We start from the raw sequence: 17334 nt of genomic DNA, 5'->3' as shown, positions 1-17334 counted from the left end.
GTCGTACTCCTGCAGGATCTGGTTCGACTTGGTGTCGTACTGCAGAATCTTACGATCGGATCCACCCACCAAAAACTCGTTCTATTTGTCGTCATAATCTACTTAAGCCACTACAAACTGAGCCAAGATGGCACATTGATGTGAAGCCAAAATAAATTCTCAAAGACATTTAATTTTTACAAAATAAAAACAAAAATTATTATTTTTATTACACTTAAAAATGCCGTCTTAGCTCAGCTGGTAGTAGCGTAAGACTGAAGATCTTAAGGTCGTTGGTTCGATCCCGACAGATGGCATTTTTATTTCATTGATGATGTCCCCGGGTGCGGTACGAGTTGGGTTTATACGGAGTCACTGTCGATTGCTCTGCAATAACGCCCAAGACTCTTTGGCCAAGTTGGTCCATTAGTAAGCCTTAGAGGACTTGGGTCGTGGGATCGATCCCGGGTTTTTACAAAAATTTTCCCGACTTGAAAGGAGCGCGCCACGTACTAACACTCCGGGGACTCGTACGTCTAAAAAAATGATTTAAACCCCTATCTCACACATTGTTGGCATGTTTTTTATAAAAATAATTGAAAAAAAGCACCTATATTTGGAAAAACGTAGTAGGTACTTTTGAACCCCAAGCAAGATTCTCATCCTCACTGAAAAACAAAAAAAATTTGGCAGTTGTGTGGTCACCCACAATTTTTTTTTTTTAATTTTTTTTTAATTTTTTTTAATTTTTTTTTTAATTTTTTTTAATTTTTTTTTTAATTGTTACCTGTATACAGAATATTATATTATTCTAGTTATGATTTTTTTTTAAAAGATGGAAAACTATATGTTTAAGTTTAAGTTGGAGCAACCAGAGTCTACCAAAGAAAATGATAACAAGAAGTGTGTATTCAATGATGAGGAAATTGAAATAATAAATGATAACCCAAGAGATCACGTTTCGGTTGATTATGGCTTAAATATTTTGTTCGAAGTGATTGAAAATGAAAATAATTATATTAGTAGTAGTAGTAGTAGTAGTAGTAGTGGTAGTAGTGGTAGTATTAAATAGTAATAGTTCAGTTTCTAAAATAAATACATACCACGTTAATTGTGTTGAATTCAAGTGTGAGCATTGTTTATATTCTTATGGTGAATTGACCAAACTCAATAGGCACAAGAGAGAAAAGCACCCCAATGAAATGAAAAAGTCACATTGGGAGCAACCACTCCAAGTGAATGCAGATATAAATTCGAAGCAGTGTTGTCATAACAACTGTCAAGTAAAAGTGACTCTATCAAACTATGCAAGCATCTGAAAACTAAACATCCTTGTTGGGAAACGAATAATAAACTGGAATTAGACGAAATCACATGTTAAGGGTGCAAAAACAATTGGATAATCAGATCAAAAGAGAGAGAAATAACCTTGCTGTGTCTACTCCTGTTTGACATCTTAATAGATTTATTGTCTTCAGTGTGTTTACCTATTTATTTATTTACAAAAAAAAAAAAAAAAGTTAGAATTAATATACTAGTTATATAAGTTTTCAAAGTATTTGAAGGTATTGGTGGATTGACATTTAATCAAATTGACATGTGTTTGGATCGATATTTAGAACAAAAGAATCTATTTGTAGAAGTAAGAAGTTACTAAGAACTCTTGACTGTAATACTACAGAAAGAGATGATGAATATTTGGATAAGGTATTCGAATTGGAGTTGTGCTTTGATGGTGATATACAGCAAAAATCTATGAAACCGGACAGAGGTTTCAAAATATCAAACAGTAATACATTTATTTGTTATAGAAACTAATAAATATATTCTAAGATAGATCTTTGTAAATGATTAATAATTAAAAAGAAATGAATCATTTATCATTTTAAAAAAAAATAAAAAAAATAAAAGATAAAATTAATTTGTGCAATATTTCTGAAGTGATAAAATATTTTTTATTATAGTACTTTTAAATTTATTTTGAAAAATTTAATTATATTATATATAAGAATGATACCAAGTAAAATGTTAACAGAAAGATAAAAGATTTGTGGAATACTTCATTTGGATTACTGAACGGCACAAGAAGTTATTGGTTTAAAATACAATTCTAATTTTCAACAGTTTCAAGACTAAAGAAAAACTAAGCAAAAATAAACTCAGCACTGAACACAAATACTATATGTATAAAAAGAATAAATATTTAAAAGATTACAATTATTTTTAAAATAAAATTTAAAATTTTTTTTAAAAATCAATTATATCATTAAAAAAAAAAAGGATAACAATACATTTTTAAAAAGATAAATCAATAACATTATTAGAAGAATAATAAAGGATTAAGGAATTACTTTCAGAAATAATACAAAAAAAATCCTTTTAGACTCTTCTTCATATTCAAAATGTAAAGGTTTTTAACTGATTTTACAGAAACAAGGATATTGTTTTTTTAGAAAAGTAATTTAACAGATGAAACGAAAATAAAACAAGGAGAGTATAGTATAAAGAAAGTTTATTCTTTAAAGGAGTTCCCGATTATAGAACAACTAATATTCTATCATTAAGTTGAAAGTGGTAGATTCAAATTCAATCTTTTCTCTCATTAATTTATTATGGAACTGGATACTTAGACAATCTATCTTAAGCTCTAGATTCCCAGATTTTTTAGAAATTTTAGAGTATGATATAGATCGACGAATAAATAATATTGTTTAACTAATTTTAGTATATTCCACAACTGTACAAGACATCTCACTTGTCATCAATATTCTAAATCTCATAATATTTTTTACTTAAAATGCATTCTTAACTAAATTTGATATATAAACAAACTAGTCAGGACCTGAATGTTTTTTAAAATTCTTGGGTATTCTTGAGATAAATATATATACTAGATGCCATTCATTCTAAACTCAATAGAGCTCTTAAATAATGTTAATAGTGGTGATATGAAATGACACCGGAGTACTGCCAATCACTATATGAATCAATACCAAACAGATTGAATCAAGTAATCCTCAACCAAGGTTATTGGACATCCTATTAATTGTTTTCTTTTAAATCAATTTAAATGTATATAAATAAAAAATATTTTATCACTTCAGAAATATTGCACAGTTAATTTTAGTTTTTTATTTTTTTTATTTTTTTTTAAAATGGTAAATATTTCAATTTTTTTCTAATAATTAATCTTTAACAAAGATCTATCTTAGAATATATTTATTAGTTTCTATAACAAATAAATGTATTACTGTTTGATATTTTGATACCTCTGTCCGGTTTCATAGATTTTTGCTGTATGTAGTCGAAATATCAATCGCCAAATGGAAATCAACAAACATCAGATTGGAAATCAACAACATTAAGAATATACTAGATGATATTATGAACCAAAAATGTGATGATATTAAGAACATAACATTCAACGATAATTTAATCGCTTTTTTGGAAATACATTCACAAAACAAATTAACACATCCAGTCATATTTCAGAAAGTAGTTGAAGAAGACTATAGGAGATTTAAAAGAGAAGAAGAGAGAATTAAACAAAAGAAAAGGAAGATACAGCAAGATAGGAAACAGGATAAGCAACAAGACAAGAAACAAGATAATCAGCAAGATAAGAAACAAGATAAGAAGATACAATATAAGAAGCAAAACAAGAAACAAGATAAACAACAAAACAAGAAACAAGATAAGAAACAAGACAAGAAACAAGATAAGAAGATACAATATAAGAAGCAAAACAAGAAACAAAAAAATAAAACAAAATATTTAGTTATTTTTTAATATTATTCTTACTTTTTTAAAGTTCTTTTATTGTGAACTCTGTTCATCTTTTAATCTATCCATATTTGCTGAACTTGTTGTTCCTGATATGCTTTAAATTTTTAATATTTGATATATTATCGTATAATCGATCAAAATAGATGTTAATGTGATGTAATTTTTTTTTCAAATTTTTTTTCAAATTTTTTTTCAAATTTTTTTTCATTTTTTATTATTCCAAATTTGTAAAAACTGAAATAAGTGGGGTACGACTTTCTGAAGTGATCTAGTATCTTAAATACTATCTTGGACCCCATGAAGTTGACACCGACAGTAACTAGCAGGCTTATCACAGGTGAACACCGAGTGGTTTACACGTACCCGCTTAGAATTCTAAGTGGCTTAATTACTCCGTCTGCCAAACCAAACCAAATCAATGGGAACATCATCCTTACTCAAAATGATGGCCATCTTAGCCGGCCTGTGGCTGAACTGCTCAAATAATAAATAAACACGAACTGTAGGGTAATATCAAGCTCTACACCTTGGCTATCAGTAATGGTAGTACAAGGATAATTTAAAAAAAAAAAAAAAAAAAAAAAAAAATCTGCAATAACACGGAAAAAAACCAACTCGTACGTAACAGCATATTCCGGCTGTACTCTCACACCTTCCCCATCAACCAAAAGCGCACTGGTCATGTCTGTGAGTCTGTGGTGACACCTTCACTGAACTCTGCAACCCACATGAGCATTTCTTCTTCAAATGCAGGAATGTAGTTTCACAGCAGTTCCTTTCCTTTATCAAACATATATACCACAAGTACTGTAACTATAGACTTCGCAATTGGAAGCACTCGTGCATCAAGTTCGACGGTCCTATTCGTACTACTATCCACTTCACCCACTTTACTGCTGCTATCGTACATTCGTTATGGCAGGCGCTGTCCTCTGAAATGTTTGGTGATGGTACCCATTACAAGCTGGAAAATACCGTCAAGAGAGCTGTCACCCATTACACCAAATTAATCGATGCCAATTACCACAAGCTTAACTTCACAATCGCTAATTCTATCTCCCAAGGAATCACTGTCGATTGCTCTGCTATAACACGTAAATTCAAATCTGATTGGAATCTAAATCCTTCCAACTACGTGCCACCACTGTATACTGTTGTTCATCAACACTCAACTACTGTTAGATCTATTCTATCCTAATACTACTAACTTATTAATTAATAATAATTATAAACAATAATAATAATATTAATAACAATATTTTATTGCTATTTCTCACGGCCTGTGTGAGAATGTATATATAATATAAAACACGAACTAGCAGGTTAATATCAATACCTGCAATTTGTTGACTGATCATTAGCCAACAAATCTTTTTTTGCAAAAAAAAAAAAAAAAAAATTGTATTTTAGAATAAAGTTTAGAGTAAAATTTCCAAAAAGCATCTCTGATCTCATCAGGAGAAGAGGTGGCGACTCCTCAGATCTTTTGATTGATTAATGCATTGTTTCTTCTTTAAGAAACCGATGAGCATTTCTTTAGAACTTGACCACAACCCAGGTGTCCAGTTGCAGCCGGTAATAGAGAAAATATTGGTGATGTATTACTTGACACAAATTTTTTTTTTTTTTTTTTTTGATCACACTTTTTGATATCATAAAAGTTTTCGACTCAATCTCACATGATAGTATCAAACGTACTGCGACATATCGGTGTTCCGCTCCCATTTGTTGATCTAATCATGTCAATGCTAACTAACTCTCCCTCTTCTGTTCTGGTGAAAGGTTTCAAAACCAAAACTTTTTTCATCAATAGAGGCACCAAGCAAGGGATCGATCCCCTTTCTCCTACTCTCTTTGTCCTCACGATTGAGTGTCTGGCGATAACAATCCTTCAACCTACAAAGTTATTTTAGTTCAAAATTTCTAACTACAGTCAATCAAACAATGAAGTGTTTATATTTATTTAAGACTAAAAATAAAAAAATAAATTAAGTAGGTGATTCACTTAAATTTTTTTATAAATCAGCATATCATATAAAATTAAATAAATAAAATTAAATGAATTAAATTAAAGAAAATAATAAATATAAATATAAATAAATAATCACCGAAATTTAATTTGTGTTATTTCGATAAGATCATTTTTTTAAATAAATAATTTAGTGGTGACTAAACAAAAAAGTGGTTTTATCTAAAATTGTTGTAAATTATTTCTTTTTAGAATTTATAAATAAGACCAGTTCCTATAAAAGTAAAAATAAAACAGATTTATAAAAAGACATAGATTTGATTGAAAATTCAATATAAATATCCAACAAAAATGGATATTTATTTTTCACAATCAGATAAACTTAACTCAAAATAAAACTTAAAAACTATTAATTAAATTAAAAAAGAATGAATAAAGTAAGAAAGTAGATTTTAACTTAATAATTAATTGTCATTTATTAATTTTTGTTTTAAAAATTCTTAATAAAATAGGTAATTTTAACATTTGGATTCTTAATGATGTTGGCACTTTGTTTCAATGTTGCCAGTGCCGGACAGTGCTCATCATGGTTTGTTCTTGGAGATATTCCTCCAAATACTTGCTACGGTATGGCTCAAGGATGTGGAGTGTCTTTAAACCAATTCATGCAAGTCAATAATTTGGATCTGAATAGTTGCAATTTCCTTCAGAAAGGAAATAAATATTGTTGCAATTAAGTGAAAGCTAATTCGGCTAAGTGACAATCACTTCTTTTAGCTAGTTTCCATGTCTTACAAAAACAAAAAAAAAATAAAAAAAAAAATAAAAAAAAAACATGGCTATAGCACCTTCTGTTGAAACATAAAAAATATATCTTTTTAATAATTTTATTTCTTTTGGTCAGTTTGTTTGTTAAAAATATGATTAGTACAAATAAATTGATTATAGAGGCATTACAAAATAGATTTATAGGTGATGGTGTATCTTTGTTTGATGATCAAGTTCATTGTCAAAGAGATGTAGTTCAACTGTTTCTTTATCTAAATGATATTGCTGTCAACAACAATCATATACCTTCTTCTGTAAGCATATCATTACAACCTCACCCTTTCTAAATTTATTTTTAAACTAATTAAAATGCGTATATCACATGAATTCTATTCTATTCTATTTTCAAGTGTAAATCAATTTGTTTATTACAACTCTATACATATATATTTGATATAACACCATCAACCTTTTTATTAGACACATCTATGTTGACATGCGAACTAGCGTCACTATTGAATCTAACATCAATCGATGACTATGATACCATGATGAAACAAACAATGATTGAATTCTGTACACTAATTGCATCTACAGATACAATCTATCCGAATTTAGAAAGAATCATAATGAAATTTAAACAAGTAACTACACAGAAGACCTCTCTCTCTTTGTTTTTGATAGTTCACTTACTAACTATAAATATCTATAGCTATGGAAAAAAGAATTGAATCAATCATTACTTGAAAGTATATTGCCAACGATGATCAAAGTGATTTCAATCGATTCGAAAGCAAGTCTTGACAGTCAGCGATTTTTCAATGCAAACATCAAGGAGCTGTTAAAGATGAGACCGGATTTGAGTTATTTGGACGATATATTGTTGGACTATAGTGATATAGCAATCCATTGGATAACGAAAAGAGATGAATCAATGGTTGAACTCGATTTAGATGCATACTTTGGTATCTCTCCAACAGATCAGCATCATTTCAATGATAACTACAATCTTTTACAAAGCAATGAAACCGACAGCTTTTGTGTAATGGGTTGTAAAACATTCTATAAGATATCGACCATGTCAAAATTTAATATGTATCACATCGTTTCAAACCTGCAAAGCTCCGAGTATTGGTATAAACGACAAGCTTCACTTCTCTCCTTGGCTATCCTAGGTTATCAAGAAGAAACTAGATCAATAATATCTGATGATTTCGATAAATATTATAAGTAAGTAATTAATTAGTCATATATATTTAGTTTTATAAAACAACTTTAATATTAATAATTTAAACTGGTTATTTCTAAAAAAGTATTCTATTACCTTTAAGAAACGATGTACAACCAATTGTAAGATCAGAATATTATCATTGTATGGGAATAATATTAGCAAATATGAGTATAGGAATGAGATTAGAATGGAAACGTTTTGAAAAAGAGATATGGGATGATATACTCTTACAACAAAATAGCAATACTATTCAAGAAACTGATTTAAATGTTATCAATAGCAAGTTGTATTGTTTTTGGAAATGCTTAGAGCTAAGGTTCTTTAACTCCAATATCTCTACAACAGAGTATAACTTGATACTTCCTTTTATAATGAAGCACCTAAAACTCAATGATAAACGATTGATAATCAATTGTTTCAACTGTTTACTATCATTAATAGATAGTATTAATCTTTCAGAGAATAACTTTGATGTAAGTACATTAAATAACTATTAATTAAAAAATATTTCTACCTCTTCAAATTCTAAATAAAAAAAAAAAACAAAATATAAAAAAATAGGATTTTAAAGATTTATTAAACATTATTATAGAATATCTTCAATATCCAATTATCTCAGAAGATTTAAAACAACAGGTATTGACAATGGTGGAATTCTTTCTTACTACTTTTGGGAGCAAGATTGGTTCAGAGTTCCGTATTCCAGATTGTATAGTTAATCAAGGTGTACCGAAACTAGGAAAAACCACTCCTATCTATCTAAGAATCATACATAGATTATTTACTTCACCAGAGTTTGTTGTCAAATTCTTTTTGGAGATACTGTCTGCCGATGGTCATCTAACAACCTGCAGTCATTCAAAGTGTCGCAATTATATTTCAGATATTCAGTTGAAAGCAATGCCAGTAATTCTCACATTTATTAATACACATCAGGAATCTGCTTTCGAATATTATCACCTATTAGTTCGAGAACTCCTAAGGCTATTGGACTCCGACCTACCAAAAGTGGCGATTGGATACAACTCTGCCAATTTATTGCTACAGATGTACATTCGATCGAAATCACACAATCTAAATTTCTCTGAAACTCTCTATTCAATCATTAGTGTAAGACTCATGGAATCCATAGATATAGAAACAAACCCTGTGGTGGAAAGAGAGAAAAGATTGATATTGAGGAAATTGGATATCGACAGATCTCTTTAAAAACAACTTTCAATAAAATGTAAACATTCTATTTGTAAATTATAACTCCTAAATCATAGTATAGTATCGCTCCTCAAGAAAACAAATAATAATAATAATCCAATAGTTGCTATTTTCTGTATTGTTCTTTCTTTTTTATTTAAAACTAAAAAACTTTATACAATGATATATTGATATTAAAAAGAAGATTGAGTGAAAAAAAAAAAAAAAAAAATTCTAATTAGCCAATAAACCTAATTGTTTAATTGCCTAAAGTAAAAAAAATGTTAATAATCTATCATTTGTGAATATTATATTATTATTAAATTACATACAGCAAATTGTTCTGGAATTTCTTGGAGAGCAGCAACTGCAAAGTCAACCTTTCTGTTCTCAGCTCTAGACATAACGGTATTATAATTTACAAATTGGAAGTTATCGAATTTTCTATATATATTAATGTAAGATATTAGTAATTGATAAATGATAATGAATGATTCAATTATTTACCTTTCTGGAAGTTCATCGTCGAATTTCTCCATTAAATCGAATGGTCCATCACCTACACCGATTGTGATGATGGAAAGAGGATAGGAAGAAGCCTCTACGATTGCTTTGGTGGTTTCGTTTACAACGGTGACCTCACCATCGGCTATAATAACGAGAATGTGATATTGACGGGTTTGAGCAACGATATTGATGGCCTCACGAATGAGTGGAGCAAAACTAGTTGGTCCAGACAATGAGATCAATGGGGTGATTTCATTGTAGGTGTTGAGTACCTCTTGGAATCCAAAGCATGGTCTGTCCGTTGTGAATTTGAACACTGACTTGTCAGTGGTTCTGCTGTCACCGAAACCATAGACTGGGATGAGATTGTCATCGTCAAACACAGACAGTGTCTCACCGACAATTGCAATGGCTTCTTGATATGGATTCAATTGACCCGGTGTAATTTGATGAAGACATCTACCACCGAATGTCTTTGCACCATTCCAAGTATTACTTTTAGTCTATAAGTAATATTATTATAAAGAGTGTTAGTTTCAAACCTTGTTAAAATATATGAATTCAAAAGTTAGTTTATATATATATACATACATAATCTACACCAATGACAAGATTAGATGACTCAAGACCAGCTTGTCTGAGAGCGTTTTGTACTTCATCGAGCGATTGGAATTTATCTTTGATTGGTCTGAACAATGAAGCTTGTTTGGCATGAGGATTGCTATTACTATTTGTTTTTGCCAACGATACTGTATTGTTGTTGTTAGGTGACGGCGAACCGTGATGCTTTGATGATCCACATCCCATTGCTAATTAAATTTATGTGAAATTAAAAAAAAAAAAAGAAAATCTTTTTTTAGTTTATATAATTATAAATGTGTATATATATATAATAAATGATATCTATATTTAAATATTTATATATTAGTATTAATATATTTTATTACTAAATATATTATTTAAATTAAAGTATTTGTTGTTGTTGTTGTTGTTGTTGTTATTGTCGTTGTTTGTTCTTACATTAAAATTAAAAAATTTGAAAATAAAAACCACAAACAAGTTAACTGTTTTTATTGCAATTTTCAAACTATTAGTGTGCACAGTGAAAAAAAATTTAAATGAAATTAAAAATATATTTATAAAATCTTTAATTAAAAAAAAATAAAAAAAATTTGATGAATCACCTTATTTTTGCAGGAATGTCATTATTTTGGTGAAAGTAGTTTCAACCAGGTTAAAATGAAATTCAGATTTTCATTGAATTTGATGATTTTACTTAATTTATTAATTCTAAATTTAGATAGACCACATGAGTTTTCTCAAATAAATCACATTCTTTATTTTTTCTCTTTATTTTCACCACTTATCACCACTCCCCATTTTCACTACTCTGATTGATTCTAAACACTCCTGAATAAACTTTCCCCAGATTCACCATCTACATCAATAAAGAGATCATTATATTTGATGAGTGTTTATTAGTAACATTTAAAAATTAAAAATTATCTTAATTAGATTTATCAAAAAATTTTAATTAAAATAATAGTTAATAAATAAATAAATATAATTTATAGACAAATAAAAACTTAAAATTTTGTTATTATTACCAGGGGTAAAAAAAGTTCTTTAATAACAAAAAAACCAAATAAAAAAAAAACAAAATAAAAAATTTTCAAATTATGAACTTTAATGATTTTTTTGTTCTGCAGTATTGATTATCTTTTTGTTCATTATAATGTGTGTTAGTCACTATTGAATAGTTTGTTGTTTTAAAAGAATGAATGGATCTAACAATATTAATAACAATGAAAAATTGAGTGTAAATAACAATATTAATAATAGTAATGGTAATATTGGTAATCCATCAGTAACACCACAAAAACAACAACAACAACAACAACAAGAGGCAAATAATACACAAACAACAACAACTACTTCTACTACATCAAATTCGAATACAACAACAACAACAGCAACAACTACATCTACAGCAACATCAACAACAACAACCAATTCAAGTGGAGTTGGACATAATACAAAGATTAGTACTGGTGGATTGAATAATGCAATGCACAGAGATATTATGTTGCCTGTAGTGTTGTGGTGTGGTGCACCTACACATAGAATCACTGCAATATTGATTACACCCGATAAGCGAACGATCATTACAGGTTCACAAGCGGGTCACTTGGTGATTTCATCAGTCTATCTCGATTCACAGCCAAAGGAGAATCAATTCATTCCCCGTGTGTTCACGATGGGTCACAACGGTGTATCCGTTACGTGTTTGGCGATGTGCGAAGTCGAAGGTCGTGAAGCGTTCGTCAGTTGCGGTGCAGACGGTTCCATCTCCGTTTGGAGCATAAGCGATGGCTACTGTCTGGTTGCCTCACAACCTTCATTCCTAACGTGTTCGCCATCGTTCATGGTAACCCTTCCCAACAAACGACGTGTTGCCGTCGTTGGTAAAGGTTCGAATTCAATCTTTATAGTTGATGTTCAAACATTAAAGGTAGGTACATGTTTTTTTAAAAACAAAACAAAACATAACGAAAAGATGATGAACTAATAAAAATAACTATTTCTTTTCTTTTCTTTTCTTTTATTTTCTTTTCAATCCTATTTCTAATATTATCTTTTTAAAGATTATTGCAACTTTAACATCACATATAGATTGGGTATCATGTTTATTTACATGTACTATATCACAAGATCAATCACCATTGTTATTGAGTGCAAGTCTAGATGGTACCATTAAGTTTTGGTCGTTGAATGACGGCGAATATGACTATTCTTTGCAAACGATATGCTTGACACCCGGTGGTGAAGGTCATTGCTCTCCAAACGACGCACCAATTGCAATTGAATTCTCACCGAATGGTAAATCATTATTAGTAATATCTAAAGATCATTGGTCTGTAAGTACTTAACATCATTATCATCATCATCATCATTATCATCCAATTATAATGCAGTTTGTTTCTAATCTATATTGTTGTTAATTTAATTAGATATTTACAACCAATAATTCATATAAATTATGTTCTATTAAATGTCCTAATCCACAAGGTTGGTTTGGTGGTAGTTTTGTAAACAATTCAATGATATTGGTTTGGACAAAAGATGGAAAGTCATTCCTCTATAAAATGGATCCGTTCGATGGAAAGTCATTTTCGATGGGTCATCCAGTACCACTACCAGGAACTTCACCATTAAATCTACCGAAACCAATCGATATAACCAGTTCATCACCTGGTATTATGTTTAATGATTCAATTGAGATATCTCATTTAGCACCAGAGTAAGTTGAGTGTTTAGCTATTAGTAACATGTCGAACAAACAACACTTTATATTAATTATATTATTATTATTATTTTAGAACGAATCCACCAACATTATTACTCAGTTTTGCAAATTATGATACAACTTCGAAATATCCATTTAATGCAAATGGAGGTGTTAATAGTTCAACTTCAAATCTTCAAAATAATAATAATAACAACAACAATAATAATAGTGATATCACTAAAAAGATTGGTGCTGCAATGTTGTGGAGTAATGTATTTTTAGTTGGTGATTCATTTGGTCGTGTCAAGATATGGGTGATTCCAGTTGACGACATCCCAGTGCACAGCATGAGAAAGATGGTTCGTGAGCCTAATCTCATTGGAAATATCGCTGATGGCTGGAGAGGCTGTGACGTTAAGAACAAGTCGAGAGTGACGGCCTCACTGGTTCTGGAGGACTCGATGATGCTCATCCGTGGTTACGAAGATGGCAGTATCAGTACTTCGAAGCTACCGATCGACTTGCACACCAAATTCCATCCGGGTTCTCACCAGGGTAAGGTCAACTGCTTGATGAGTTCGCCAACCAGCGGCAACTCGAAGCGTCGTCTCTTCTCGGCATCGAACGACACCACCATAAAAGTATGGGATCTCACCAGCTTCCAGCTACTACACACCTTCTCACACCATACCGGACCGGTAACATCGATCTTCACGCTGCCACACGCCGGACGTTCCAACTTTTTGTCGATCTCTGAAGACAAAACCGTGGGAATGTACTCTACAGAGGATCTGTCTTGTAAGCACATGTTTGGTGTACACTCGTCGCCATTGTCTCGTGTATTCTGGAAGCCTGAACAAGGATATCTCGTTGTGGAGACTATCGACGGTTCCGTGTCACTCTGGGAGATCGGTTCCGGTGAGCTCGAGGGTGTTGTCTACGGACAGATTGCAAAGGATATTATCGACCATGCTCAACCGCTATCAAACAATAACTATCAACCAAAGGATTTGGGATTATATGATTCAAAACAAACAACTCAATCATTTGTTTTCACACATAAGAATGGTAAATATACAAGTTAACATTGATCAACCAACAATTGTTGCTTTATTTATAAACTAACTCTTCATTTTTTTTTATATCTTTCTCAAAGATCCACCAATTCAAACTATATTCTTAAATATCAAAGCGATATCAGATGAAATCTTAAAGTATACAGAAATGAATACTAAATATAATACTTCATTCCCATCGAATATGTCGAGTCAATCGCTTTCCAGTTCACTTGGTAATATTGAAAATCAACAACAACAACAACAATCGTCTGCCATTCTATTGGTACAGAAAGAACTTAGTCAGTTGGTGTCGATATTCTCTTATCTAATGCCTTGGGGTATGGAGAGAAACCTCGATTCGATGTTTATGAAAGACTTTCAGTTGAGACCACCACAACCCGACTTTTCATTCGGTGTCATCGGTGAGGGAGGCAATCTCAGTATCCTTACTCCTCAGGCATCGAGCTTCAGCGGAAAGATGCAATGTTCAGAGTATCTCACCGCTCAGACCACGTTGTCTGCCGTTGCACTAAGTCGTACCATCCTGAGAATTGGTGGTCTCGAGAATGCATGCAGTCAAATCTCAACCTACTATTGTATTATTTTACCAGATACACTTACAAACTATGTATATCCCGACTTTTCTTACCTCGCCAGCTATTGTCAAGACAACTCTGAAGACATTATGTTTTCCGCTAGATCAGTATTTAAAACTGCAATCGAAAGAATGCCAAAACCTCAATTCCTATCATTAATTGATTTCTATTCTCAATTATGTAAGTTTTAAATTTATATTTATATCTTTTTAATTTATAATAATAATTTCTAATTTGTTCATTATTTTAAAATTATAGTAAAATCAGATTCATTGGGATCAGTTGAAAGAGCAAGAGCTGTTATTGTTTTAGCAAAGATTGCATCTCATAGAAAAGAAGATGTTCCACAAAAGTATGTTTATTTTTTTAGCTTTGAAGTAGATAAATTTTAGTTTATATATTAATTACATCTTATTAACATTTAATATTATAATAGCTTATCATTAAAGATTGGATATGAATTGTTAAAGATGATTTTCAAAGGAAAAGGACACTTGACAATTGCTGCAGTCGAATTAATAGGAAAAGGATTCACTTTATGGAAAGATTCAGTCAAAGATATTCCGGGACTATTGAAATGTTTATTCACTTTAACTATGCAAAATGATACACTAGGTACAACAGCTATCAATTCATTATTATTAATTGGTACTGTAGATGTAATGGTATGTCTGTTTAGTTTTTTAAATATATTTATTTATTTTACTAATCTTTAAATAATAATAGAAATTTATTCAAACAATTGGTGATGAAATATCGAATGAATCAAAGAACTTGTCTTCAACTATACACGCTATCGTTCTGATAGGACTGTTGATCAAGAACAACCCTGATTCAGTGCTTACCTATTTGCCACGTGTCATCGATTGTATTATAAAGAGTTTGGATCCACATATTCCGGCGTTCAGAGAGGCTTGTCTGAAACAAACCACCGCTGTTTTGCATCTGATGGTCAATAAGTATCCGATGGTGTCGTTCCATCACGAATCACAGAGATTGATGTTGGGTACTATGGACGGTTCCATTGTGATCTACGACTTGAAGACTGCCACTCGTTGGCACCGACTCGAAGGTCACGAACGTGCACTGATATCGGCTGTCAGTTTCAGTGAGAGTGGAAAAGCGCTGGCATCGTTCTCCACCAAAGACAATCTACTGAAGATCTTCCAAACCAACTCTAGTTTCTTTGGATTTTTAGGATCACAATTTAATTGTACAAAATCAGTTAGAATCACAACGGATCACCAACAACAACAACAACAACAACAACAATACAACCCCGCACCAAAGGTAGAGAATATTAAAATACAATGGTTATCACCACAACAAATTCTTCTAAAGAAAGACAACAATACTTTTACACTAAATCTAGATTCTGCACATTAAAATGTTACACCATCACCACCACCTTTTTCAATAAACTATTTATATTTAAGGGATTCCTTTAAATAAAGATCCACACCCAATAAGCCAAAAATATTTAAATATTAATCTACTCGTATATATTATAAATTGATTTTATTTTAAAATTGTTTAAAGAACTTATTTTTGTAGAGCTTTAGGTGGAGGAAAGTACTTCTGTCTCTGAGAGTTGGATCGAAAATGTTGAAATCTGATTTTCTTAGACGTTCCAAAAAGTCATCGGCAAACTCGGCACACAAGAATGCTTCGTGAGCCGGTGCAGGCACTTTGAATGAACGTGCCTTTTCTAGATGTATCTTGGCAACCGATGCCATCTCGAAAATGGCTTCCTTCAACTTGAGAACCTGCTCGTCTTCACCTTGGTAGAGACGCTCGGTAACAATTCCATACTTGGTGGTGAGTGATGCCGGAATGTAGATCTTTCTCGTTTTGATATGGAAGGGTGTACCACGAATCAGTGTCATAATTCCCATGGCACGACCCAAGTGACTGGCAGCGTGCTCGGCATCAGAGTTACGCACACCCAGACTCTCGAGATTCAACAATAGCAACGAACCGTGAATCTCCTCGGCATACGCTTCCAACTCATCCATGTCCTTCATTTGTACACTGTTTAGATCCTTCTCACGACGATTCAACAATCTAATAAACCATGTCTTTGATAATCCTCTCTCTTTAATCTGTTGTGCTAAAACCCTAATCAATGGTTGATCATATACTTTACCCTAAATGATGATAATAATAATAATAAATGGTATATATTAATTAATATCTTTATCTCTATTCATACGTCTATATCTAAATAGATTGAAATTACTTTTTATCCAACTTACATTATAAATATTGTTGATAGCATCTTTCCAGAACGATAATTTATATTTAGCCAAACGAATATCACTCTTGACTTCAGAGTGGAGAATGACAGTTTCAATATTGAATGCACGGATTGCAAATGCAGCACGACGAGCCAACTCATCGGAAATAAGAATAGAACATACATAGTTTTCACGATCGAATTGTCTGTTTATAAAATTATAGTAGTAGTAGTGGAACAGTGTCAGTCAGTCAGTTATTATGATTACTATTCTATTATTTGTTGTTGTTATAACACTCACTTTACACGCTGGAATACATAGTTATAATCCTCTGGGGATGATAGATCCTTTACAAATATTGATTTAGCAGATGATGGTACTGGTTCATCGGATTCTCTGATGGTGGAATCACCGACGGGACGTGCTTGATGATGAACATTGTGAGCATGTGAATGTCCATGACCATGCGAGTGTGAATGTCCACATTGTGAATGATCATGATCGTCTTCCTCCACTTGTTCAACTACTACTTTTTTCGAATCATTCTTGGTTGTAGCTGTTGTTGTTGTTGTTGTTGAATATGATAATCTAGGTCCTCCTCTAATTGAACTATTCAAAAAACCAACATTCTTTTGTATTGGACTTGCTGATCTAAATAATAATTGATTACCACAATTCAAAGCAAATCTATATCCACTTGATCTAAATAGATAATTCATTTCT

The 17334-nt window shown here is 31.4% G+C and overlaps 7 protein-coding genes and 1 non-coding gene across 8 annotated transcripts; 6 read left to right on the top strand and 2 right to left on the bottom strand.

Moving 5' to 3' along the window:
• The first annotated feature begins 222 nt into the window (after nucleotides 1-222).
• On the top strand, nucleotides 223-296 carry PPL_01028. Its single transcript has one exon. It is a non-coding gene; the product is annotated as a tRNA-Phe (tRNA).
• Nucleotides 297-814: 518 nt separating this feature from the next.
• Nucleotides 815-1963, top strand: PPL_01027 (uncharacterized protein; the record flags this gene model as incomplete). The annotated part of the gene is made up of 3 exons (XM_020572045.1): nucleotides 815-1040; nucleotides 1607-1768; nucleotides 1944-1963. 3 exons carry the CDS (start codon nucleotides 815-817, stop codon nucleotides 1961-1963), a joined length of 408 nt encoding a protein of 135 aa, XP_020437903.1.
• Nucleotides 1964-2932: 969 nt separating this feature from the next.
• On the top strand, nucleotides 2933-3865 carry PPL_01026 (uncharacterized protein; the record flags this gene model as incomplete). The annotated part of the gene is made up of 3 exons (XM_020572044.1): nucleotides 2933-3005; nucleotides 3284-3756; nucleotides 3791-3865. 3 exons carry the CDS (start codon nucleotides 2933-2935, stop codon nucleotides 3863-3865), a joined length of 621 nt encoding a protein of 206 aa, XP_020437902.1.
• Nucleotides 3866-4702: 837 nt separating this feature from the next.
• PPL_01025 (uncharacterized protein) lies at nucleotides 4703-5803 on the top strand (the record flags this gene model as incomplete). Its single annotated transcript, XM_020572043.1, has 2 exons — nucleotides 4703-4942; nucleotides 5792-5803. 2 exons carry the CDS (start codon nucleotides 4703-4705, stop codon nucleotides 5801-5803), a joined length of 252 nt encoding a protein of 83 aa, XP_020437901.1.
• A 359-nt stretch (nucleotides 5804-6162) lies between these two features.
• On the top strand, nucleotides 6163-8942 carry PPL_01024 (uncharacterized protein; the record flags this gene model as incomplete). Its single annotated transcript, XM_020572042.1, has 8 exons — nucleotides 6163-6171; nucleotides 6247-6361; nucleotides 6683-6816; nucleotides 6913-7146; nucleotides 7215-7732; nucleotides 7816-8024; nucleotides 8175-8206; nucleotides 8295-8942. 8 exons carry the CDS (start codon nucleotides 6163-6165, stop codon nucleotides 8940-8942), a joined length of 1899 nt encoding a protein of 632 aa, XP_020437900.1.
• A 216-nt stretch (nucleotides 8943-9158) lies between these two features.
• PPL_01023 (copine family protein) lies at nucleotides 9159-10238 on the bottom strand (the record flags this gene model as incomplete). The annotated part of the gene is made up of 4 exons (XM_020572041.1): nucleotides 9159-9191; nucleotides 9257-9368; nucleotides 9432-9934; nucleotides 10023-10238. 4 exons carry the CDS (start codon nucleotides 10236-10238, stop codon nucleotides 9159-9161), a joined length of 864 nt encoding a protein of 287 aa, XP_020437899.1.
• Nucleotides 10239-11208: 970 nt separating this feature from the next.
• Nucleotides 11209-15760, top strand: wdr7 (WD40 repeat domain-containing protein; the record flags this gene model as incomplete). The annotated part of the gene is made up of 8 exons (XM_020572040.1): nucleotides 11209-11943; nucleotides 12077-12349; nucleotides 12443-12732; nucleotides 12812-13788; nucleotides 13877-14554; nucleotides 14633-14726; nucleotides 14811-15039; nucleotides 15101-15760. The coding sequence occupies 8 exons, from the start codon at nucleotides 11209-11211 to the stop codon at nucleotides 15758-15760; spliced, it is 3936 nt and encodes a 1311-aa protein (XP_020437898.1).
• Nucleotides 15761-15907: 147 nt separating this feature from the next.
• PPL_01021 (UPF0551 family protein) lies at nucleotides 15908-17330 on the bottom strand (the record flags this gene model as incomplete). Its single annotated transcript, XM_020572039.1, has 4 exons — nucleotides 15908-15915; nucleotides 15951-16521; nucleotides 16630-16816; nucleotides 16912-17330. The coding sequence occupies 4 exons, from the start codon at nucleotides 17328-17330 to the stop codon at nucleotides 15908-15910; spliced, it is 1185 nt and encodes a 394-aa protein (XP_020437897.1).
• Between the last annotated feature and the right edge of the window lie 4 nt (nucleotides 17331-17334).

This window comes from Heterostelium album (assembly GCF_000004825.1).
Source record: "Heterostelium album PN500 unplaced genomic scaffold PPL_contig1, whole genome shotgun sequence".
Taxonomy (NCBI): domain Eukaryota; phylum Evosea; class Eumycetozoa; order Acytosteliales; family Acytosteliaceae; genus Heterostelium; species Heterostelium album.
Note: the sequence above shows the minus strand (reverse complement) of the source record. Positions and strands in the feature narration are given on the sequence as shown.